We start from the raw sequence: 26,100 nt of genomic DNA on the forward strand, positions 1-26,100 counted from the left end.
CGCATATCTTCTACGTTCTCCGTGCTGGCAGAAGTTCTCGCTGCAGAACTGTCTACTCCAGACCCTGGACAAGATGAGATCTGTCTGAAAAATGTTTGGGATAAAATTGCTACTTGGTTGCCTCACCAGAAATCCCCTGATTGTTAGGAGAATGAAATAAGTCCTTTCAGAAGCAAATCAAAGATGCATGGGTTAGTCCCTGTTATTCATTTCTTTTTTTTTTTTTATTGTTGTTCTAGTACAGTTTTCCCAATTTCCCCCATTGGTCTCCCCTGCCCCACCCCCAATCCCACGGTCAGTCCCCACCCTGATGTCTGTGTCCATGGATCATTTATACCTATTCATTGACTGATACCTCTACCTATACATACCTTTTTTTCTCCCCTTCTCTCCCTTCCCTCTCCCCTCTGGTCACTGTCAATCTGTTCCTGGTTTCCATGCTTCTGGTTCTGTTTTGCTCGCTTATTCATTTCATTCATTAGGTTCCTCTTATAGGTGAGATCATATGGTTCTTGTCCTTTACCATCTGGCTTTACTTCACTTAGCATAATGCTGTCCAGTTCCATCCATGCTGTCGGAAGGGTAGGAGCTCCTTCTTGGAGAATGTTGGGCAGAGGCTGTCAGTGATTGCCATGTGAGAGTAATTATCACTGAGCTGCTCTTTCTGACAAGAATTAGCTAACGAGTTCAGTTGCACAAGTCTGTTCTTTATTACAGACACTATAATGTCATTGTGAAGTGCCTGGTTCCTGTCTTGTGTATGCAGAGAACAGGCTCTGTCCTAGAGCGGAAGCGAGTCTGTTGTCGTGCGTTGAGAGGACTGTCCTCTGCTTTAGGATATGGCAATATTTACGTGACTTTGGAGCACAGAATAATGACTTTCTAACCACGACATCAATTGAACTCATAGGGAAAATAAAAATTTGATTGTCTAGGTATTAAAAAAACCAAAGAATTTTTATATGTCAAAAGTCATATTAATATTAATACTTTTGTTCAAGCACCATATTTTCTGAAAATTCTTCAGAAAATTAATGATGCATTAAACAATGTAGCTACCAGCATGCCCATCGACCTTTTTCTTAAATAATTGCCAACAGTTGAAACTAAATTTCTAACAGTGAGGGAATGAGTAAATTAATGAGTATAGTCATGTAACCAAATGATAGAATAATACCATTCAGCAATTAAAAATAATAACTATTTCTTGACATAGAAAGCTGCTCACCATACACTGAGAAGTAAAAATAACAGGTTCCAAAGTAAGACGGATGACAGGAGCCGACTCAGTAATAAATAACAAAAGCACTCAGGCAGGTGATCGAAGCAGCTACACTCCAGTTATTGGGCGGGGGTGGGGGGAGGGTTTCCTTGGGTGGGATGATTACAGATTTCTCATTGTCTTCTTTATTCTTAACTGCCTTTCCAAAAGTTTCCTCTGTGAACTATATTAACTCTATAATAAGGATAAGAAGATGCAAGTTATTAAAGGGAAGAATTTCATCTGCCACTACACCACTGCCGTCCGTTTTGATTTGGCTGAGAGCACAGTGAGACTGGCTTTGTAACACGTTTTAATAACCCAGACTTTTAGTGAGAATATTCACTCTGATGTCTGGACACCTCCTGTCTTTAGAGTTACAGGCTTCTCAGAGATCAAGGTGCCTTTCGCTGATTTTAATGTTCCCCGATGAGATAAAAGGGTGTGAAAAAGGGCCAGCAGTGCATGAGACGTGCTTTTCATCATAGAAGACAAGATGTGGGCTGGGACGAGGCATTTGTTAGAAGCAAGTCCCTAAGTTTTGTTAGGGCTCAAGATGGGGAAGAGGTTTTCCATTTTAGACCAGAATCAGGCTGGCAGGATCTCGGTCAGGTGCAGAATTTCTAACTGCACTAAAAAGCCTTGAGTGCCTGGTTAGTCATTTGAAATGAAATGGGGTTATTGGAGCTGAGTCACAGAATGTCTTGGAATGAGCTAGAGCTAGAAAAATAAATAGAGATGGGGGACGTGGGAGAGAGAGAGACAGAAAGAAGAAGACAAAGGACAGAGAGGGAGTGAGGAGAGAGAAGTGGAGGAGGAGGAGCCGGAGGAGGAGGCAGCAGAAAGGAGAGAAAAAGACTGGGCAGAGGGAAGGAGAGAAAGGGAGAGAGAAAGAGAGAGCCAGAGACAGAGAAGAACAGATGGCCAGGAGACAGAGAGCGAGATGAACCTGGAGGGATAAATGCAAACAGAGACAGAGGGGGTGAGGGAGAAAGGGCAGAGGGAGACAGATACAGGGACGGAGACACAAGAAATGGAGCGAGCAAAGGATATATCCAGAAAAGCAGGCGCAAACAGAGAGAGACACAGTACAGGCATGTGGACATACACAGAGTCTCGGGCAGACAGGGAGGCCCAGGATAACCTGCACCACCGCAGAGCCCAGGCAGTGCTATTGCTCCGATTCAAGCCCATCAGGGCCAGACGGCGGGGACAGCATCTTTTGTGTGTGCCTTTGTCCGCTAAACTCTGAGCTTTCTTTGTGATAACAATAAGAGTTCTCAGTGTCAAGTTCTTCCCTCTTGCAACGTCTGCTCCCTGAAGAATCACTAATTTTGGGACAATAACAACACCACTCGCAAGGCTGTCATGTCTTTTCGAGAATCCTGGGGAGCCAAGTGCAGATTATTAGAGAACGTGTTCCAGCCTGGCCCTCCCTGCAGCCCGGCTCAGCCCCTGTACACACAGCGCCCCAGGGACAGTGCTTCTCAGTGCACAGGATCAAAGGCGGCAAGTAATTAATGAGCCTTTTCTTCCACAAGAGTCCCTGTGACAATAGCGCAACCTGTCAGTGATGTTATCCCTGCTTTTGATGAGCTCAGAACCAGCACCAGGAGATGAAGAGTGGAGGGGAGGGGGGAGGGAAGAGGGATGGGAGGAGAGGGCCACTCAGCACCAAGCTGAGAAACGGTCACTCTGGCAACTCTGGATCCCGGCAGGAAGGAATGTATCTGGGGAGTGAGGCCAGAGAGAGAAATGTCTCTCCCCCTCCCTCTCTCTCTCTCTCTCTCTCTCACACACACACATGCATACAAACACACACACACACACACACACACACACACACACTTTGCTTCAAGGCTGGAAAATGATTTGTCCAAACATTGCTCAGGCATAGCAGTTGGTGAACGCTAGAGCTCTTAGGCCTACCAGCTGCAAACACCCAGCTATATATTCTGAGAGGATACACAGAACTGAACTTGGTTCCAGTGGCTCTCCCTGGTTTCTGGTGACCACATGTCCATCTTCTGGGAAGAGTCCCCTGCATTCCTTTGGGAAACCCTGCACCAGGCTGCCACAGTGAGAGGCTGGGGTCCATGGTGGGCTCACGGACCAGGACCGGCCCATGGGCACATCCCACCCTCCTATTCTGTCTGGTTGAGACGGGCATGTGTAAGAGTTGGCTCCATGAGATGCAGAGCAGGTCCCAGGGCTAGTACTACTGGCTGTGGAGGGTCTGTTTCTGCTGGTAGGACCCAGGAACTGTGTCCACACAGATATGGCTGAGAATAAAGCTGACCCAGGGAAGAGCAGATTGGAGGGGTGGAGGAAGAATGTGTCCTGAGAGCCTGAATTCTCACACCGGATGCCCTAGTCCCCGTGGACTTTTCAGTTACGTGGGTCGACACAGGCATTCTTGGCATAAATCATTCTGCGACCGGTTCTGGCAACTTGTGCCTGACTGGGGCTCATACCTGTGACGACCAACCACAGAAACACGAAGCTCTTCAGAGCTTTCTACATTCCTGCTTTTCCCGCAAGCCTCACCTCATGTCCCTTACAAATCCTACCTCTGACCTTGTCTCACACAGCGGGTGCCACGGACATTCCTCCTGTGACAGAACGGGGAACGCTTGTACCCTACCTCCAGTAGCTAGGTCTCTGTTCTCTTTGTCTCAGATCCCATTCTTGATGTCCCCCAATGTCTTGGCTCTTACTGGTCACCCCCTTGCTCTCTAGGCTGAAACCCTGTCCCCTGACTCAGTTTGCTGAGACTGCTTTCTGAGTCCTGTTACTATGCTCCAAGCACCAGCCCCCACTGCCAGGCAGGATTTCCTTCCCCCTCTCAATCAGCTGCCTGAGGTCGGGGCGGCCACAGCTTTGAACACCATCTCTGTCGACCCTCAAGGTGCTGAGTCAGGAGGCTCAGGACTCCTGCTCAGGCAAAGCAGACTCACTGCCGGACATGTGAACCTGGGCCGAGAGACCCTGAGAAATGGCCCGAGGTGGTTCGTTTTCCTGTGAGATCCTGACATGTCAGCCTGTAAGTCCCATTACCTAGAGACTTGGCGACGCCCTGTGCAATCTCAGCCCTGGTTCTAAACACATTCTCCAGTTCTATAAACTGTCTGTGGAATCTTCCAACACATTCTCCCCTTGCCCAAGTCAGCCAAAGCTGGTCTTAGATAACTCCGACAGACTGACCTGTCCACCCATAGTGAGACCTCTCCTCCTGGACACTTGCACCTGCCCCTTCCCATCACAGTAACTCTTTTGTGTCTGGCAACATCCCAAGTTACACAGCCGTGGCTGAGTCCCAGGTTCAGCAACACCAACCCCATTTCAGTTCATTTTCTCTCTCTCCCAGCTCCGACTGTTGAAGTCCAAAATGACAGCTAAGCACTAACGAAGACACCACAAATTTGTCCAACTACCATACAGCTTGTTAAGCTACAGGTTTCCTTATCTAACTACTTACAGAAAGTTTTCCTTTTGATGTTTAAGTTGCATGGTTCCTTTACCAGAAATCAAGAAAGGAAGGAAGAAAAAAAGAAATGGAAACACAAAGATCGGCTGTTCCAGACTCACATTGTTATAGGGTTTGATATTATTTTGCGCCTTCATCTAGTTCATCTAGTATTTTGGAAAGTTTTGTAAAGATAAATCCCATTCCGGTGTAAAGACAGTCTGTTCAATAAAAAGTGCTAGGAAGCCCTGGCTGGTGTAGCTCAGTGGATTGAGCGCAGGCCTGCGAACCACACAATCGTGGTTCGATTCCCAGTCAGGGCACATGCCTGGGTTGCAGGCCGGTTCCCTGCAGGCCAGTTCCCAGCAGGGGACGCACAAAAGGCAACCATACATTGATGTTTCTCTCCCTCTCTCCTTCCCCCCCTTCCCCTCTAAAGATAAATAAATAATAAAATATTTTTTAAAAAGTGCTAGGAAAATTAGACACATATGTACAAAAGGAATGAAATTAGACCACCTTCTTACACCATGCATAAGAATAAACTCAAAATGGATTAAAGACTTCAATGCATGACTTGAAACCATAAAAAATCCTAGAAGAAAACAAAGGCAGTAAAATCTGGAACATTTCATACAGCAGTATTTGTTTTAATGTATCTCTTTAGGCAATGGACACAAAAAGAAAAAATAAATGAATGGGACTACATCACTGTACAAAGCTTTTGCACAGCAGAGGAAACTATTGACAAAATAGAAAGACAGTCCACTGACTGGGAGAACATATTCACCAATGATATAGTACATCTGGTAAGGGGTCAATAGCCAAAATTTATAAAGAACTTAAATAACAACAAAAAATACCCCTACAATCCAATTAAAAAATGGGCAAAGGACTTGAACAGACACTTCTCCAAAGAGGACATGCAGAGGGCCCATAGACAGATGGAAAGATGCTCAATGGCACCAACCATCAGAGAGATGCAAACTGCAACCACAGTGAGATACCACCTAACACCTGTCAGAATGGCTGTCATCAATAAATCAACAAACAACAAGTGCTGGTAAGGATGTGGAGAAAAGGAAACCCTTGTGCACTGTTGGTGGGAATGCAGACTGGTGCAGCCACTGTGCAAGACAGTATAGAGGTTCCTTGAAAAATTAAAAAAGGTTTTAACTGGATAAATGGGGACAGAAGGGTACAGCCTTGGATGGGAACACACAATATGATATGCAAATGATGTATTATAGAGTTGTACACTTGAAACGTATATAATATCATTAACCAATGTCACCCCAATAAATTCAATAAAAATGTTTAAACATTCCCTTTTGGGATTGGAAAATAATTTCCGCAGCTTGCCTGCCAGCTTGCTCCATGGTTGAGGGGCTGATGTGGAGACCGTGGCACAGTTTCAGGTGTTTCAAATCAGGAAAATAAGACACATGTTTTATTAAAAGTGTGTCTAATACTTGATTATCTGTACCTCAGATGAGAAGATTAGATTTTGGAAGAGAAAGATTAATAACTCTCTTTTGCAGCGATAAGTGCGCATTCGGACCTGCATGCTGAGTGTTTACTGTGAACAATGTACCGCCGAGGGCACCTTCTTTCCAGTAGCATTAGATGCACTGCGGATAATAATCACTTAATTAAGCCTCATTATGAAATGCTTTCTATCTGAGCACTGGACAGAGCTTAAAGAAAGACAGAAATTATTGAAGACTTTATTTTTAAACCCTTAACTGAGGATATGTTTATTGATTTTAGAGAGACAGGAAGACAGAGGAGAGAGAGTTTGGTCACCTCCCATACACTTCCTGACTGGGGATCGATCATGAAACCTAGGCATGTGCCCCGACCAGGATTCAAATCCACAACTTTTTGGTGTACAGGATGATGCTCCAACAGACTCAGCCACCTGGCCAGGGCAAAGATTTTTTTTTTTTTTTTGGCCTGCCACTCATCAGCTGAAAACCAAAGCCCAACAGTCCATTCCTAAATACTAGGCAACATCTTCCCTTCCCACGGACAGTTCAGAGTCCATAGAACTTACCAGAGCACAGACTTTGCAGATTTGTCTTGTTTTTATTCACATTCCTCTGCTATTAAGCTGGGCAGTTTTGAGCAAGTTACTGAACCTCTCTGAATTCCTAAGACCTTTATCTGTACATGGAGTTAGCCAGTGCCTTTCTCACAAAGTTGTGGTAACAAGTAGGTCAAGTGTCTGAGATTCATGGGGCCATCGATGGTCCCATGGACCGATGGTCTCCTTTTTCTCTTACTTTGGTGACAGTGCTCAGTGCTGACAGACATCTCTGGCCATTTGGGGACACAGCCCTTAAGCCGCTCTCCTCCTAGACTGATCTGCTGCTGGGAATCGGGTGCGGGGGCAGTGTCTGCATTTAGCAAGCCCTGTTTCCTGGCGCCTTTCGACACCAACTCTTTTGACATGTATCTCCCACCCAGATCATTAACAAGTTTAATTTAATGGTAGTTTGCTCCTGACAACCAGCCTTCATAACCGGAAAAGAGAAGCGATTTGTGCAGCTGTTCGCCTACCTGATGGTTTGGTGCTGCAGGGAATCGGGGTCTGTGGCGTTCACCGTCAGCAGCATGCTGCCCACGGAGATGTTCTCCTGCCGGGTCACCATCATGGGGTTGGGGTAGAAAACCGGACCCTCGTTGACATCCAGGACGGTAATGTGGACGGTCGCCGTGGAGCTGGGGCCATAGGAGACATCGGGTACCAGCGGGTCCTCGTTTTCCACTTTGATCAGCAGGGTGTGAAAGGCGGAGATCTCATAGTCCAGAGGCTGGAACGCAGAGAGAGGGGCTTAGCACACGTGGGTGCCATGAAAGCTTTTGCGTCAAGTCCCCCTGACATCCCACAAGCACAGGTACATGTTTACGGATGGATCCAGGTTTCGTGGGCTACATTTTATGTAGTTTGGGGATGCTCTTCAAGAAAAAGTGCATGAAACATACAGATACAGGGATCTGGGGCCTTGCTTCTAAGATCTCTTTCGGCCACTCACTGGCAACCTGACATTAAAAGGCTTCCCACCTGTAACCTGTAACTCCACAACTCCAGCACCCAAGGGGGCTCAGGTGGATGAGGGACTGGGAAGCCTTGGTTTCATCAGCCTCATGGTGTCCCTGCCTCTGTCACAGTGGGAGATCCAATGGCAAAGGCAAACCACGGTCCCATCTCTAATGTTTCCCACTCACTGGCCACAAGCTGTAAGCACTGGGGACTCCACAGGACTAAAGCACAGGACCTCCTGGCTCCGGTACGTGTTTCCCGGTAGGGGGTCATGTAGGGAAAAGAGTTTGGGGTCATGTAGGGGTGAAGCTGCTGGGCTCTTTCCCACCTGAGGGCGTTTAAAAATATATGGGGGCATTTTTAACCATTGCCATAACTTGGGGGCCTCTCTGGACATACACTGGGCAGGGGCAGTGATACCAGACGCAGCCACATCTGGGACAGTCCAACGCAATGCTGGATTGTTCTGCTCTCAGGGCCAATGAATGGGTGGCCCTGATGAGATAGTAAACTGCCTGTCACACTGGGTGGGATTTCTACACTTGATTCTGACTGTGACCCAGTCCTCTGCCCAGCCTTGGGCTGCTATTCATGTGGAAGCAATGGACTTAGGTGAAGGCACTATCTTCACTCCTGAATACAAGGAGGGTCAAGGTCAAGTCCTGGCCCTGACATTAGTAACTATAGAACTTGTAAAACCATAGGCAATCCCTGCACCTCCCAGACTCTCAGCCTCCCCATACATAAAGTCCTAAGACAAAGGACGGTTGTAAAGATTAGAGGAGACAATGCATATTGAATGTTTCAGGCAGAGACTGGTCTAGAGTCTGATACAATAACAAGCTGCTGAGATTGTGAGAAAGAAGAATGTGGAATCAAAATAGTTGGGGAGCCCTGCCTGGCTTTTCATGTTTGTTCCCAGGCCCGCATTCCCTGAACAGAACGCTGGCTGCTGAGTAACCACGATGTGAACAATGGCACCGAGAGAGGGGAGCTGAGAAAGGGAGGGAGCCACCCAGCGAGGGACTGGCTTTTCTGGAGAGCAGAACCTCTCTTGTGTTCACTGCCATTTGCATACCAAGGTGGGTAACAGTCCCGGTTGTACGATGCCCCAGGCCATCCACCTAGGGCTGGTGAAACTTCGGGTCTCTGCTCCAGCCCCCTCTGACCTGCCCTGGGTCCTGTGGGATTAAGAAGCCCTCTGTAGTCTGAGGTCTCTGACCCTACTGGTATGACTTGTCTGGTGCAGGGTCTCTGTGTGAAGGATGGCAAGAGATTGAAAATAAAGTTAGAGGCTCAATTCAACTAATATTTCATCAAGTGCCAAAAGAGGGCGTGGACCACTGTCCTAGAGGACTTAAAGGCTGGAACAGCAGGGCCACACGGGAAGGGTGAGGGAGCTGGGCTGTGCTGTCTAGAAGGGAGGATTTGGAAGGAGTCCAAGAGTGATTTTTAAGTCTACAGGACTGGGTCAGGGATGCCTGCTCTCTTGATGCTTGCTTCTCCTCTGAGGAGAAAAGAGAAAACAGACTTAAGATGCAGGGTGGGTTATATTCTGCTGAAAGAGTAACTCTGACATTTTGAAATAGGGTTACAAAACAGCTAAGGGAGTTTCTGACCAGAGGGTTTCAAAGAGGAAGCAGGTGCTCATTTTCCAGAACCAGCAGGGTTTGATCACGTAGGGAGGCAGGACTCCCCAGAAAGCCACACAACCCCGAGACCTCCTCTCATTCCTCAGTGCACTGGCTGCTGACAGGGCAGGTCTACTTGTGCCTGCTGCCCCAAGGTCATGCCCTCGCCCACCTCTTACTGCAGAGGCTTTCCTTGCAGCTGAGGGTGGACATGTGCCACCTGGCTAACAACATGTCATGGAAAACTATCTGGGTGACCCATGAAAAAGATATTTTCTTCTCTAATGAGAGAATAGGTGCACACAAGAGCCAGCACTCTTTCCCTCTCCCTTTTTCTGTCTGTCTGTCTTTCTCACTTGCCTGGGTGCCGCTTCGCTTCCTGTTTTGCCCTGCAGCACTGGGAAGATGTGATGACTGGGGCTTTGGCAGCCATTTTATTTCACGAGGAAAAAGCCAGAAGCATCTTCATTGCCAGTTGCTATCTCTCTGACACCTTGAGTTGCCAGCAAATCCTAGACTGCCCTACCTTCATTTAGTTATGGAGATCATTAAATTATCTTTATTATTTAAGTCACTATCAGCCTGGTAGTTTGTTACTTACAGTTGAAAGTATTCCTAATGGATGCACTAGGTTGCTGGCAACGTGGAGAGCATGGGGAGCGTGGCCAGGCCTGCCTCTGCAAGGCTGTTCTAGGCTGTTCTGGGGCTCCTACTCTGGTGTGCTGAGAAGCAGGGAGAGCTCAGGGCTTTTACAGGGATTCATGTGGCAGGCAGATGAAGGGAGGGGGGTCTGCATCCTAATTGTGAAGCACGGGAGGTCCACTCACTAGAAAAACTGAAGCCCAGGCAAAGTGCCAGGCTCCGTGAGCACCTCCTCTCCAGGAGCCTGCAGGTGGAAACTTCTCGTCTGGTGGCAGTGCTCATCCACGAGGCTCTGCCCTGTGAATACCAGCATCGCCTGGGCACCTCTCTGTCATACTCTGATCCAGCAGGTGTGGTGTGGCGCGGCCTGCATCCTAACTAGTATTCTAGGTGACTCTTCTACATGCTGACATTCAGCGCAGAGCAAACTCAAACCCATGCTGGGAGAATTGTGCTCCCCCAGGATGCGGGAGGGGCGTATTGACCCACACGTTGTCTTTGTGGGCCTGGAAACTGCCTGACAGCTCTCACAGATCCAGGGCTAGCTGTGCAGGATGGTTGGTAGCTGTGTTCTTTTATGACGTTTGCAGCTTTGGAACTGCAGCGGTGGGTGCAGGAGAGCAGTGTTGGGGTCTCTGAACAATTTGACCTTTGCCTATGTCATTTGGGAAGAAGAATTGGGAAGACCCAGAGGCTGATCTTTCCAGGCAAATATCCGAGGTTCATTTTGGATGAGATACTGAAAAGGCCAGGCTTGGGAGGAACCCAGAGCCCTCATGCTCTGGAGCAAGCTGGAAGCTCTGTAAGATCTCTCTTCTTCTTTTTTTTTTTTTAAAGCATATGTCTTCTTTTTTTAAAGATTTTATTTATTTATCTTTTAGAGGGGAAGGGAAGGAGAGAGGGACAGAAACATCAATGTATGGTTGCCTTTTGTGCATCCCTTGCTGGGAACTGGCCTGCAGGGTACCGGCCTGCAACCCAGGTATGTGCCCTGATTGGGAATCGAACAGGAATTGTCTGGTTCGCAGGCCCGCACTCAATCCACTGAGCTACACCAGCCAGGGCTTAGATCTCTCTTCTTAATGGCTTCTGCTCCCAGGGTGTTGTGGAACTTTGTGGGTATAGTTGTTTATAGGGCCCCAGTGCTAGCCTGAGTAATGACCCCCAAATATGCCTACCATTCTAATCCCACAAACCTGCGAATATGCAACCTTACATGGCAAAAGGGTCTTTGCTGATGTGACTAAGCTAAGGACCTTGCAATGGGGAGATGACCCCTGGATTATCCCAATATCAACACAAAGACCCTTAAAAGAGGGAGGCAGGAAGTCAAAGGAAGAACTAGATGTGATGATGGAAGCAGAGGGTCAGAGTCAGAGAGAGATATAAAGATGCTGTGCTGCTGGCTTTGAAGATACAGGAAGGGGCTATGAGCCAACCAATGCAGGTTGCTGCAGAAGCTGGAAAAGACGAGGAAACGGATCCTCCTGTACGGCCTCCAGGAGCAACCAGTCCTGCCACTTGAGTCCTGTGAAACTGATTCTGGAGGTGGAGCCCCCCAAAGTATAAGAATAATCTTTTAAGTCATTAAAACATTAACAAATGTTTTTTTTAAGTCACCAAGTTTGTGGTCATTGGTCACAGCAGCCTCAGTGCACAGGCTCAAATGCCCACCATTGTTCTAAATGACTTTACATATTAGCTTGCAAATTCCTCACAACAGCCCCAAAGAGGCAGGTGGTATTATCACCCTCATTTTACAGATGAGGAAACAAAGGCACAGAACACAGTTTGGTATCTTGGCCAAGGGCAGATGAGATGGGGGTAGATGGCAATGTTCCTGCTTTGTCCACAGCTACAATTACTATTAGTACGACTACTCCCTGCTTTTGAGGCAAATGGCTTCACCCATTAGAGAAGAAGCTGTTCCAACAAATGTTCTTGTCCGGCCGGAGCTCTCTTCAGAGCTTCCCAGAGAGGGACGTGTGTGAAAATGCTTCTTCTAGGACACCGAGATGCCAGTATGTTCGGCCACCCCTCCCTCCCATCCATCATTTCTGGAGCAAGTGCCGGAGCCCAGGCCTTGACATTCATGATCACATTGTCCCCTCATCCACCTGCAGTCAGGGAGGGTCAGCAGGAAGGGCTCATGGGAGGTGATGTTCGCACCAAGACCCAGCCCGTGGGGGTGATTATCTCCTGCTTCTAAGAGAGTGACTGAGACTCTGCTAAGAAAGATGAAGAAGAAATGTAATAATACCCGTTTGGAGCATAGATCTCTAGAAACCTTCATGTATTCCATTTTTGCATATCTTTGATAATTCATGCTCGAACACATGGAGTTAGGATTTTTTAAGGTAACACATTAAGTCTGAGCTTTCTGGAGCCTGTAACACAGGTTGGTTTGTGACTGTGAGGATACACCTGTAAGCCATGAACCTCTTTCTTTTTAGTCCCAGGAGGAGGGAGAGGCCAGGGCTGCCTAGTCTCTGATTCCCCACGAGGCACGGCCAGGAGCCCCTGCCACCCCTGCTTCATTGTTGGCCCTCAGAGCGCTCCGCTGGGAGTCCCCTCACCTTGACGACAGAAAGCATCCCCTCGTTGGTTTGCGGGTTGGTGTGGATTTCGAAGCTCTGGCCAGGGTTTCCATTGATGATGGTGTAGGCGGCCCTCCACGCACCTGTGGTGGGGTCATCCTTGTCTTCGACTGTCAAGTTGACGATAACTCCCACGGCTCCTTCCTCAACTGTGGCTTGAAACTGCAAACAAAGAAGACAGGCACTGTCACTATTTTGGGGAAAACCCCCATCAAAAAGACCATTTACAGAACACCATATGCCTGGTATTGGGTGCATTACCATATACCAGGTATTGGGTGCCTATCATCTCATTTCATGACGAATAATGACAGGAAGACTGTGATGGAGAACAGGGGGCCTTTCCCCCATGCCCTTCTGTCTGCCTGAAGAGAGACAGCACAAGGACCCAGGGGAGGGTTGAGCCACGAGGGGGCAGGGGTGTGGGTCCCTGAGTCACAACATGGAGGGGAGCAGCCTGGTGGCCAGAACACCCGCCTAAACTGTGGATGAGTGAGCAGCAAACTTCTGTTGAGTTTGAGCTGTCACACAAATTTGCTGCCTGTGTTCCTGCAGCCTCACCTGCCCGAAACAACAGGGTGACCTAACTGGAGGACCAAAACGCCACAGCTCGTCAGTGCAGGGACTGGAGCGGCAGCCCCGTGGTGTGATCCAGAGGCTCAGCTCAGTCGCACCATGTCCTCCAGTGCAGAAAGCCAGGTTCATCCTCGCCACCCCTTGCACTCAGTGAGTGTGACTCTAAAAAGCTATCTTCTAAGGAAACATATAAATCAAGTGTTTGAGGCCTTGTTGTACCTGTGCTTTTCTTGTAATACATCTCAAATACTTGTTGCAAGTAGGTGCGGTAAAAATAAATCAATAAATGAAAAATTGGCTTTCCCACAGATAGAGAACTTCACAAGTTATTATTAGCACATTCTTTTAGATGGAAGCATAAAGTATTGTTTTGGTGCTTACCTCTGACACAGTGCAGGTGAATAGTAATCCACTGGCAAATATTTCACAAACAAGTAATACCAATAAGCTGACAAGAAGCAATATCTTGGAATTTCAATTAGTAAGAAAGTGAACTAGAGATAGTAAGACAACCAAAAAGCCCTTGTGTTCAAAGAGAAGTAATTTGAGAAATGAGGTTTCAAAAGCAGTAGCTGATTAATTGACTTGCAAATCATTCATCACAGGCCTTAATCTTGATGATTTGGGGGTGGAGAGGGGCTGGGAACTCATTTGTCTCTTGCACCTCGGTTGAACCTGGCTGCGTTGTTTTCCTCTCCTTACAAGGGGGGCTGGGAATTCTTAGAGCACACATGCCAGATGGAAAGTCTCGGGAGTAGGGAGGGCTGGGGAGCGTCCTGTCACGCAGATGCAGGCAATTATTTGGGCACGGTTCCTCTGGTTCTTGGTTAAGTAAGTCCTATCTTGTATCTTTTCCTCCTCCTCCAGAAAGTCATAGAATCAATCCCCAAGCTGGAAGTCTAGACTGGCAGTTCTCAGGCCTGTCTGCACATTAGAATCTTTCCAGGCTTAAAAAAAAAACACTTAAAAAACCCCACAACAACCAAAAACCTGGGTTCTATGGTCCTATTGCTATTCAGTTGGTCTTGGGTAAGGCCTGGGATTTAGTATTTTCTTAACCTGTAGGCATAATTGTAATATGAAGCTTGGGGTGACAAGCATGATTGAGTCCAAGTTCAAGGACGGCCAGGAGCTGTCAATGAAAGAGCCAGCCTTGCATATTGGTGTTGAGGGGCCTGCAGGAAGGAGGGCTGTACCATATATTGCTGTCTGCCATGCATCCAGGAGCAGGACATGGTGGCGCATGTGCTGTCTATTCCTTTTGGATTGCAGACAAAGATATAGGTACAGAGAGGGAAGACAGGAAGAGGCTTATCCAAAGCTGTTTAGTGAACCAAAGGTCAGATCCAGGTTTCCCAGCTTCCAGTAATCTCTGCTTTCAACATATTCTATTGCTCATGCCCACTCAGGAGCCACATTCCTTATGCCAGTCCCTCACCCTCTGCTGCGGTCTAGACCCAGAGGATGAGTTCTCTGTCCCTGCTGATCACAGCAGACCACAGCTCATAACCAGTTCTTGTAGTTCTTCCGACACTTGTACATTAGAACATCAGGTGGACAACTACTTGGGCATGGGTAGTGCTAAGACTAGAGGATGCTGGGAACCACCAGTCAGGTGGAAATGTTACATCTAATATTTAGGTGAGACATTGCTTTGGCAAAGCAGGTGAGTGTCAGGTTGCTGAGATGAAGACACTATATGAACAAACCATGAACCCTGACTGGTGTGGCTCAGTTAGCTGGGCATCATTCTGCAAAGCGAAAGGTTGCAGGTTTGATTCCCAATCAGGGCACATGGCTGGGTTGCAAGTTTGATTCCCAGTCGGGGCACATATGAGAGGCAACCAATTGATGTTTCTCTCTCACTTTCTCCCTTCCTTTCCTTCCCTGCTCTCTAAAAATAAATAAATAAAATCTATAAAGAAAAAGAATACATCGTGATTTGAGGAAGCTGGAGGTTCCATGTGCATCTGTCTTGTACGTGGCTTTATCTCTAGCCCCACACATGATGCTGGGTACATAGGAGGGTCTCAGCAGATATTTGTTGAATAAATGAACGGTCTTAAATACAGGAAGCAGAACCTGGCATCAAAAGTGAGTGCTGATAGGAAGGTGAAAAGATAAAACCATGCAGGAATAAGACTAAAAGGGACTGGCTCTCTCACTGATGCTGGATTCTGCCACTTCCCTGAATGTTCCAGAAAGCCTGGGAATGGACTGATCTCTCTTGTTCTCCAGGACATCTCCACAGGGCTGCATTGTGACTTTTGTGGACCTTAGGCATGCTTGCCTTTGTTGAATCCTTCTACCATAATATGTTTTCATGGGCTTTAAAATTTTCATTTTATCCCTGATGTGAGGAAACAATGAAAACTTTACTTGACCCTAAAAATTCTTTTAAAGTTGATGCTAGAACCCTAGACACCATGTCTGTAGTACTGATGGCTAATTCAGTCCCGACCCCCAGTACAAAGCACAGTGCTAGCCCTGTGGAAACCTGCTGGATGGACAGATGAATGGATAGACGAATGAATGACTGTAAGTGAATGAGTCTGTAAAATTAATGCGATTAATGTGTAGGCCGTGTCTAAGGAAGACAAGTTTATGCAGCTTGGCCCAAGAACCCTTTTTTTCACGGCCACAGCACCCACCAGAGGGGCTAACACTGAAGGCCTTCTTAGTATGTGAACAAATAAACACAAGAGGAATGAGAAGATGGGGTTGTTCTAGGAATTCTCAAAGTTTGTACTGTGGCCCTAATGTGTCCTTAGATGTAGTAATGTACAAATGTAGACACATTTACCTACCATCTACCTATCCACCATCCACCCATCCATCATTCACTCACCATCCATCCACCCATCTCCCAGCCAGCTGGACAACACATATTTGGTGAGACGGCTTCTGCAGGCCAGGCGTGATATAGTAGTGTGTTCTAGGGGTATACTAGTAAAAACCAGGCATGCTGTGTGTATAACTATAAAAATGTGTTCAGTGCCAGGACAGAAATAACATGTAGTTCCCAGAGAGCCTGTATCTTAGGGAGGCGATGGGAGGGGGCAGGTACCTGACCCAGACCGGGGAGGGTCATTAGGAAGAGCCCCCTGCGAACCAACAGAAGAGGAGGAGGTGGTGAGTGGAAGTGAGGCTGGACTCCTGGCATGAGGGGCAGCAGGTGCAAAGGCCAGCGGCAGAGGGAGTGTGGTGCGTTTGTGCAGCAGCGGGCAGGTGGTCGTGGCGGGAGCACAGGGGAGGGAGAAATGAGGAGAACTGTTGGCTCGTGGACTCTGGAGGAGGACAGAAGCAGATTATGCAGGGCCTTTGGGGCCATGGAAAGACATTTGGAATTTACTTTGAAAGAAAGTGGAGTCTGATCAAGGAACTGGATTATGTTTAAATCTACTCCTGAGAGAATTCAGAAAAAACTTTTAAATATAGAAAATATTCAACACAATTATTATAGTCTTTATTAGGACCATTATCTGATTCTTGCATACACTATAAAGCCAGTCTCCTTGAGCATCCATTTAGAAACTCATTATTGCTTAATTAAATACTCATTGTATTAATTCTATTCAATGTTTTAACCCCATTATGTAATTCAAGAATGGAAAATTAAATAGATTAAAATGAAATAGTATCATTTTATATTTCTATGGCAATGCTCACTTCATGACTTAAAAATAATAGACAGACATTAATTTACCACACCAGAGAAGGGGAAAATATTTATTGTAACATTACTTTCTCTAATTGAAAAAAATAGATAAAGTTACTTTTCTGTTAAACTCTGTAGCAAATCAAATAATAGATGCAAAGTGTCCTAATGAGTGTGGGCAATTGGCTTGGGATGCACTGAGGCTCATTAGCTCTCTCCTCTAAATTCAGAATTGAGTTATTTCATCCTTCTTTCTTTGACAAGGTGGGGTGAGCTTTGTATCAGATGTTCCTGAAAAGCCTGCCTGGGCTTGCTGCAGAGGCCACCCATCACCAGGGGAAGAGGGACTTGCCTTTTATCATACCCTAAGAATCTTTCCCAGAGAGTAGAGAGCTGGTCTTTAGCCTAAGGTTAACCTGGAAGATAAAAATAATGACTAGCAGGCTAGAAAGCTGAATGTGGGGAGGAAGTGAAGTGGATGGCTCTATGCGACTGGACATAAGCAGGCTTGAATGCTTGATGAATGGAATCCAGGTTCATGAGCCGCCAACCCTGAGGTTTTGTGGAGAACTAACATTGAGCTTGAAAATCTGGGATGTAGTCATCTGGACTCTGGCTCTGGAATATTAAAAGCTAGACAAGTTTCTAGAAAGTTTTATAAACACATTTCTACTTGTGAGGATAAAAGAGTGAGGGAGAGATTATCAGAAATTTAACTTGTAAACACTTTTATGAGCCTATATTTATTTAAAGGATACAGATTTTGGGGAAAATCTAATCTCTGGCTGATAGCCTAGTGAATGGAAACTGTGATTGATATAAATAATACTTTCAAGGACCTTGGCACATTGACTGGCATAGGGTAGGAAATATATATTTGCTAGTGATAATGATAATGACAATGATGATTTCTTTTTTTAATTTTTATTTTATCGATTATGCCATCATAGTTGTTCTATTTTCCTTTTTCATTCCCCTCCACCCTGCACCCCCACCCCACCATTCTCCCCCTTTAGTTTATGACCATGTGTCTCAAGTTCTTTGGATTCTATATTTCCCATACTATTCTTGCCCCCCCATCTATTTTCTACCTACCGTCTATGCTACTTATTTTCTGTACCTTCTCCCCCCTTCTCCTCCCACTCCCCTGTTGCTAACCCTCCATGTGATCTCCATTTCTATGGTTCTGCTCCTGATCTAAGAAAAAGAAGATAAAAAATATGAACAGTGAAAGGACAACAAACGCACAGTTATTAACAACCACACCTAAAACGAAAGCAAGCTAAAAGGACAATGATGATTTCATGCTGTGTCACATGAAATTCTTAGAAACAAATTGGAGGATATGGTTTAAACACCTGTGATTCTTTCTGTTCTCATTAGTCTGCCTTGTAATATAGTTGCATATGTAGTATCTTAGTTCTCTGGAGTGGCGTGGAAGAACCTCTTTTCTTTTTACTTATGTATACCTGACACACATATTTATGTATTCTTGTCTTGTTCTAACGACAGGCCCTTCATTGCCAAGGCATCTGATATCAATGTGGCACCCACATATAGAAGGGGAGAAGCTGCATTAGAAGCTGAAGGAAACCAAAGGCTGGCTTCCTTCTATGATTAGAATTCACCCTGGGATAGAAAGATGCGAGAACTCAGTTTAATAACTATTCGTCCAGCGTCTGTTGCATGCTGGAGCATCTACCAGGCACAGCAGACACACGGCACTAAACAGGAGCACTGCTACCCCCTCGGTGCTTACAGCTTTGTAGGCTGACGCATTCCCTCCTGCCCACCCCACTGCGTCATATGTTTGGATTGCCTGTGACATCTCCAGACAGTCTGCTTTCTATCATTTCTCCACCTCCACACCTCCAAGGCTGCACCTGTGGCCCACTAGGGGGGCTGTTATATTTAGACATAATTTAGGTTCCAGCTAATGGTCATTTCAGTAAGTGGTGCTGGATTAGTTGAATATTCATGTGGAAAAAACAATGAAACTTTACCCCTATCTCATGCCATACCTGAAACATGAAAAGTTAAATAATAAAACTTTTAGAGAAAGCAATAAAACATAGGAGAATATTTTTATTCAGCTTATACTTAGTGTTTATGTTTACTTTATATGTAATATTACGTATAATATAAAATCTTAAAAAATATCAAATGAGGTGATTTCCAGGGGAAAGTGAGTTGGGGGAGGTAGAAGAGGGTAAGGTAGGGGCTAAATAGTGACAGAAAGTCACTATTGACTTTGGGTGGTGAACACACAATGCAGTGTACAGACAATGTGTTATAGAATTATGCACTTGAAACCTATATAATTTTATTAACCAATGTCACCCCAATAAAGTCACTAAAATTAAAAAAATAAAATCATGTAAAGATACGAAAACTGTAACTATATATGTCAAGCGTACATAACATATATATTTAAATAAGATTTTAATAAATGCACAGAATTCTAAGTAAAGTTCAGCTGGTAAGTGAACGAAGCCTTGTGTTTAAGCAGTGATCAGCAGCAGGGCCCTCTCAGACACTCTGAAGTTGCTTGGCTGAAACCAGTCTGCTCACTAGCCCTACATGAAGATGCCCGGCACCCACTGAGTCCTCCTGCACCCATGTCCCAGTGGGACACCGTAGCTGGACCCCAAGGTGACTGGTGGACAAAGCTGGGAGGAGGACACAGGAATCCACCAGGCCATCATGGTCCCAGACACTTGTGAACATGTTTTACTTTTTCTCCATTTATTTACAACGTTCTAAGTGCTTTATTCTTATTGAAGATGAGGAAAAATATCAAAACTTTGCTTTCTAACACTCATGGAAGACGACAGCTCATTCAGTGAAAACCTAAGTCAGAGGCCAGAGTTCGCGCCTGCGGCAACCGTGAGCATTCCCGCCCGTCCCAGCAGAGGCAGCCTGGGGCGTGCCCTGCCCACTGTGAGCTCAGGGGTTGCCCCAAACACCCAACACCAGACCTTTCATAAAGTGAGAGCGTTATGAGTAGACATTACGTTTTAGGATAATTTTATCTGGAGAATAAAGCCTGTGCGGGAAGACGACAGTGCATGTGCAAGCCTCACGATGAAAATCATGACCGGATCTTCTCTATTGTCGCTGAGAAAAAGAAAAGTGAGCAAAATTGTAGTTCCAGTGGCAGAGATGATAGAATTTCTAGGTGATTGATGGGGGTCTTCTTTTTCTAAAGATCCTGGAAGGCTTTGAATAAATGTAGTTCAGGGCGCCTGCATAACCTATAAAACATTTTGAAGGAACTATGACCTCCCCAAGCTGCTCCTGAATAGAGTGTTAATAGGAGGTAATTTTGTATCATGTGATCCTAACTTCTTTGGTCAGAGTTGATTGGACCCAGGAGACCAACCCATTGGTTGTTTCAGGAAGAACCAGATGGTTTCTCTAACCTTTTGTGCTCAGAGAAATAGAGGCTATAATCAGAGAATGAAGGGTTCCTAAACACAAAGTTTCTGGGTAGTTGGACTTGGGGTGGCCATTTTTGCCATTTGGACACTGATGAATTATCAGATAAATACAGTGGGCACAGAGAAGCAAAAGAGTGGAGTCACTGAAAGACAAACTGAAGAGAGACCTTGAGGTACGAAGGACAAAGGATGAATTAGGAAGTATCTTTCCTTGATCTCTACTCCCATTCCCACACCCACAAGGTCCCAGTGCTTCTTGTCTGTGCCTGCTGATGACTTCACCTTCGTTCACTCCAGCCACCTGGAGGGGGTTTCTGCTCCTTGGAACTACTGATGGAGCCCTGGGGAAAACAGGTCGATGGCTGCCTGCCATTCTCAACAAATGTATGTGGTCCTTCTCATGATGATTTGGGTTCCATAGATGTTTCCTCAAGTGTACTTTTATTTTCTTCCTTTACACCTTGCTACAGAAAATCTCATTTAAAAAAGCAGACAGAATGATGGAACCCAGTGGACCCCATCAGGCCTCAGAGAGCTTCAGCTCCTGTCCCTGGTGTGTCTCCTCTGTGCACCCACCTCTCCCCATCTCCGTGTGATTTGGAGCACATCCCAGGCTTATCATTGCATCTGCAAATATTTCTGTGTGTATTTCTAAAAGATAAAGACTCTTTCTAAGAAAATGTAATTAAAGTTTCTTTTTGATCCAATGAACATTAATTTCTTCCTCTGACAATTGTATTTTTCTTTTGTGCCAGATGCTTTGGTAAAAGTATTTGCATGTTGCCTCTGTTATGGAGAGAGACAGTACCTACTGGCCGTGGTAAAGGACAGTTACAAAGGGGTCTATTAGACTTCTCCAGTTAATGAACATCCCAGTTAAATGTTTTAAGCCACCCACCATCGATAAACAGGTGAGGAAATGCAAAACCAAATGTGGAGACAGTTCAACAATAATAAGGGGTAGCAGCTCAAATACAAAGAAATTTACTTGTGAGTGAGAGCACTCGTCAAGATTCATTGACATCCAGGCAATGTGGTTCTTGATCCAGGAGAACCAATAAAAACATCCCCTCGGCCCTGTGACTCACCCTCCCAGGGCAGCCCCAGTCTGGAAGGAGGATTATATTCCTGGAGGGCCACCTTCTGTGGTCTCACTGCAATGAGAAGAAAGACCAGGTCTCTTCTGGCTTCCTGGCTTTATAGCTACAGGGAGACGGGCCAGCAGGAAAGAGAGGGAACCAATATTCACTGCCCGGTCTGGCAGGAACTGCCCCCCTTCCCTTTCAATGCATGCTCCTCTGTGCTGGTTCATTTCTTATGAGAGATTTCCGTGTGCTGGCTGCAGACACCTAGGGGGTGCTGGGCCCATGACTGTTGAGGAGGATGCTGGCCAATCACTTGCTGTCTGGGGGCCTGCCAGCCACTTTCCAATGACTGTATCTTTCCTCTGTCTGACCTTGCCTACTAAAGCCCTTCAAATCTGCCAAACACAGACCACACGTTTGCAAAACTAAAAAAGTGAGTTTTCAGGAAAATGAAGCTCAAATAACAGCATGTCTTGTTTTTGTGTAAAACGAAATGAAAACACATAACCCACCCAAGACTGACAGGCATTTAATGCAGCCGGGCAGCGGTGCTGCAGCTCTGTTTCTGGGAACTTGGAGTGCGTGAGAGGGGGCAGGGGTCACACCCATGCATCACGTGTTTTTCCTCTAAACAGTAAAGTCCCAACCTGCTGGAGGAATCTGTAATTACATTCTATCTGCTTAGTATATTAGATTTCCTGTCTCAGATTTTGTTGAAAAATAAAGTTTTGCTGCTTAAAAGAAGTTTGAAAATCAGTGCCTTAGGGGCCGATTAAATAAATATTACATTGGATGGTGAGAGCCAATAACAAGAGCCAAAGAGCAAATATGCCTACATTTTTTCCCTCTAAATGCCAGGTGTGGCCACTTTATTTTATCTCACATTAGCATCTCTTCTTCAGTTAAGCTTCTCTTTTTAAAAAAAAATGAAAGAAAAGCCAAAACACATTTGTACAGCTGACGAGATAATTGGAAATAGTTTAATTTTGAGAAGCAAAGAGATTTTCTGTACAGATACTCATTCAACCACAAACATCCGATTTTGGATGAAGTATGACATTTTTTAGGAACAATAGCGTGGTCTGTTCTAAAGACTTTGGCATTTGGTTTATGCAATTCTGCAAATTTACAGGAGTGGAAAATTCAATGAAACGGGGCAAGTTTTGATCTACCGCTAAGTCGTGGGTAAATTCCTGATAAATTCTGCAACTTCTCTGAAGCCCAGTTCACTTATCTAAGTCAGATGTAGGGCATCAGGCCGGAGCAGAAGTTCCTAATGCTGACGACACATTAGAATCACTTGAAAATCTTCAAAAACAACTCATGATTTCGGGCCCCATATTCAGAGATTTTCTTGGGTAGGGCCCAGGCATTTGTATTTCTAAAAACTCCCCCAGATGATTCCAACGACCAGCCAGGGCTGAGAACAACTGGTTGAGATGCCTACTGAGGCCCTTGCCTAGTGTTGTGATCAGACGTTAGGAAGATCTTTGTGGTCCACACCAGCTTGTGCTGCACCCTAACAGGTGAAGACCTGGCGTGGGGAGTGCAGAAGATGCCACTGCTGGGGAACCTTGAGAATTCTTACAGGGCTGTGCCCAAGGAGCTCATGCGGCTGCTGAGTAGGCCCATGGCATACATTTGCCAATGAAAGCACAGGGCTGTCTCCGGGGAGTCATCTCTTTCACTACCTCAAAAGTAAATCCCATACCTGTTAAGCAGTCGTCCATTTCTCTACCCCTCCCAACCCCTGACAACCACGAATCTGCTGTCTGTCTCTATGGATTTGCTATTCACTTGGCATACTCTTTGCAAGGCTCATCCACGTTGTAGTGTGTGTATGTGTCTGTGCTATGTTCCTTTCACGGGTGAGTAGCATTCCACTGTGTGGGCTGACCACACGGTGTTTTCCCATTCTTCCATGGATCTAGGTACACATGGGTTATTTCTACATTACCTACTGTGCATAGTGCTGCAGTGAACATACATGTACAAGTTTTTGCATGGACCTAAGCTTTCATTCTCCTGGGTAGAGAGCTGGTAGTGGAATTGCTGGGTCATTTCCCAAGGTGACTCTGTGTTCAAGGTGGTGTGGATTTAGGGAAGGTGATGTTGGGCACAGCTGAGCTGCACCTTCCAGACCCATGAGGCTGGGTACCACTTGCCGGCTTCTCAGAACCTACTGCTTCCTGGCTCCCACAGGAGGAAAGGCAGTTAGTTATTCGACAACAAGGCGGCCCTCTTTGAATGGCATGAGGGGTCTGGAGGGACAGCTACGAGAGCCTTGTCTCTTTTGAAGCCTTTGACTAACCCACTCAGAGCAGCCTCCTTTGCTCAGTTTGGGTGGGGGTACTGTGCAGGTTAATGCCGAAACAAGGCAGATCCCCTGGAGCTCACAGAGAACAAGCCATCCTCCCTCCTAACTAGAGGAAGCGCATCTTTAATCTCCTGAGCTGCAGGAAAATCGACACACTTGGTTAGGCTCCTGATGCTAACAGCCTGGTACAAATAAGGACAAGAGAAACCTTCTGCTTTCATTACAAGGGATTTGTACATATTCATACACGAAATTGACTTACAGCTTCTAATTTATATTTAAATCCCAGTGTCTTAGAAGAAATTGCTGTAAAGCCATCATATGTGTCTGTACCACTGAGTTTTGTTTCAAATAGACCCCACTGGCCCGACTGTGGTTCCCAGCAGCACACCCTCGTATTTCTTCCCAGATGTGGCTTACGGAATTTCTGAGAACATCTGAGTCCCACAGGGAGAAGTGGCAAATGAAACTCACTCCCTTTGGAATCAGACCTGATGAAGGTGGGCGGTGAGGAGGGAAATCATTCCTTGTCCCACCTGGGCTCCAGTCCCAGGGTGGACTAACATAACGGAAGTCTGTGTGGGGAGAGAGGTGGCCCAATGGCACTCTTTCACACTGATAGACAAACCAGGGAAAGTTACTCATGTTCAACACCACTTCAAGCTCTATCACCTATTGGCTGTGTGACCATGGGCCAGTCACTTAACCTCTCTGTTCTTGATTTTTCTCATCTGCAAAATGAGAATAATTATAGCACCTGCCCTCTTAGAACTATCATGATGATTAAGTGAGATTATAACTGCTTTGATGAATATGTGACACATAATAAGCAACATGCTTATTGTTATAACGAACACAGACAAAATGAGTCAAGAAATGAATTCTGTTGTAATGCACATCATTAAAAGGAACAAGAGCAAAGAAATAAACTTTGCTCTTTCAGGGGCCTTTTTGTTATAGTAGACTAGTCTCTTGCTGAATAATATTTCTGCCAGTATAAAAGTTACCTTGTCTAAACTACTTAGAGTTGGTATCACTTATAATCAGAAGTGTTCTATCCAAGGCTTTTTTTTAACCCTGACTGTATTTTTAAATCTAACTTAGGGTTTTCCAACCTCAACACTCTAGACTTTTTAGGCTGGACAATGACTTGTTGGGTAGGGGCTGCCCTGTGCACTGTGAGATGCTGAGCAGCAGCCCTGGCCTCTACCCAGCAGATGCCAGTAGCACCACCCAAGGTGGTGCAATCAAAAATGTGTCCAGACACTGCCAGGTGCCCCAGCGGGGCGTGTGTGTGTGTGTGTGTGTGTGTGTGTATGTGCGCATGCACACTCCTCCCTGGGAGACAATTGCTAATCCAGCTAAACCAGGTCAGGGGCTTCTTAAATGCATCTGCCTGTAAACAGCAGCCCACAAGCTCCCTCAGGATAAGATTTACCAGCAAGTTGGTCCCAGACTCCAGTCTCGTAGGAAAACACTGAAATAGCATAATGACATTTTCCAGAGTAATTGAATCAGACATTGCCAGAAAAACATTCAAGGGTAAAGCGAAAGACTATAATTATTATGAAAATTATTGGGATGTAGTTTTCATTACTCTCCAATTTTTGAATTAGTAACTGATAATCCCTTTTCTAAAAGCAGAAAGGTAGTTTCTTTTGCTTTCCATTCTTCCTGACACTTGCCTGACTCCCACTTTCCAATAAAAGCATTTCATGCCTGTGTGTGCTCCATGGGCTCTGGCTAGACAGACAGACCTGGGGGTGAGGGGGCGCTGCCTCCACAGCCCCTCCCAGGAGGAGGGGCTCGAAAGGGGGCAGCCCTGCGCCTGTGGGGCTTTCTCAGTGGGCCTCAGAAAGTCAGAATGAGGCATTTTCCCTTTGGTCCAGTCAGGACCGTGTTCAGACGCAAGCCTTTTTCGGCAATGAAGATTTATTGTCTGTGGTCCATTTTCCACTCCCAGCTCTCTGCCCTGTCGCTGCTGGAAGTGTGGCCCCTGGGTATTGGCTACGAATAGTCAGAAATGAGGAATCTGGGCCTTGCCGCCTGTCCCGTGGGGCAGAGAGACAGGAGTGCAGGTGTCCTGGGCATGCAGCACAGCCGGGGCCGACTGGCTGCCCCTCTCCCTGTCCGGTCTGTCCTCCAGGTGGAGGGCTGGCTCCCTCTGCTCCACGTGAACTCCTACGCCCAGGTCCCATCTCCACGGTTCTCCATGCTGGTCCTGCTCCCCCACCCACCTGCCAACTGCTGCCTCCTCTCAAGTCTACAAGCACAACCAAGACTCTCCAGTTAAAAAACAAAACACATACAACAAAGAGAAGGGCAGCCCTCAACTCTGCTGCTCTCTCATTCCCTTCGCCAGAGGGGCCTGTCTTTCCTCA

At 46.1% G+C, this 26,100-nt stretch overlaps 1 protein-coding gene across 1 annotated transcript in view; it reads right to left on the reverse strand.

Moving 5' to 3' along the window:
* The window catches only part of CDH13 (cadherin 13), a 1,059,406-nt gene that overhangs the window by 83,046 nt on the left and 950,260 nt on the right, over positions 1-26,100 (reverse strand). Inside the window, exons 9-10 of the mRNA XM_037142446.2 lie at positions 12,623-12,805; positions 7,290-7,543 (exon numbers count right to left, since the gene is read on the reverse strand). Of these exons, the coding sequence (XP_036998341.2) occupies positions 7,290-7,543; positions 12,623-12,805 (437 nt within the window). The remainder of the gene's footprint in view (positions 1-7,289; positions 7,544-12,622; positions 12,806-26,100) is intronic.

This window comes from Artibeus jamaicensis, unplaced genomic scaffold (assembly GCF_021234435.1).
Source record: "Artibeus jamaicensis isolate MK-2021 breed Jamaican fruit bat unplaced genomic scaffold, CSHL_Jam_final contig_464, whole genome shotgun sequence".
Taxonomy (NCBI): domain Eukaryota; kingdom Metazoa; phylum Chordata; class Mammalia; order Chiroptera; family Phyllostomidae; genus Artibeus; species Artibeus jamaicensis.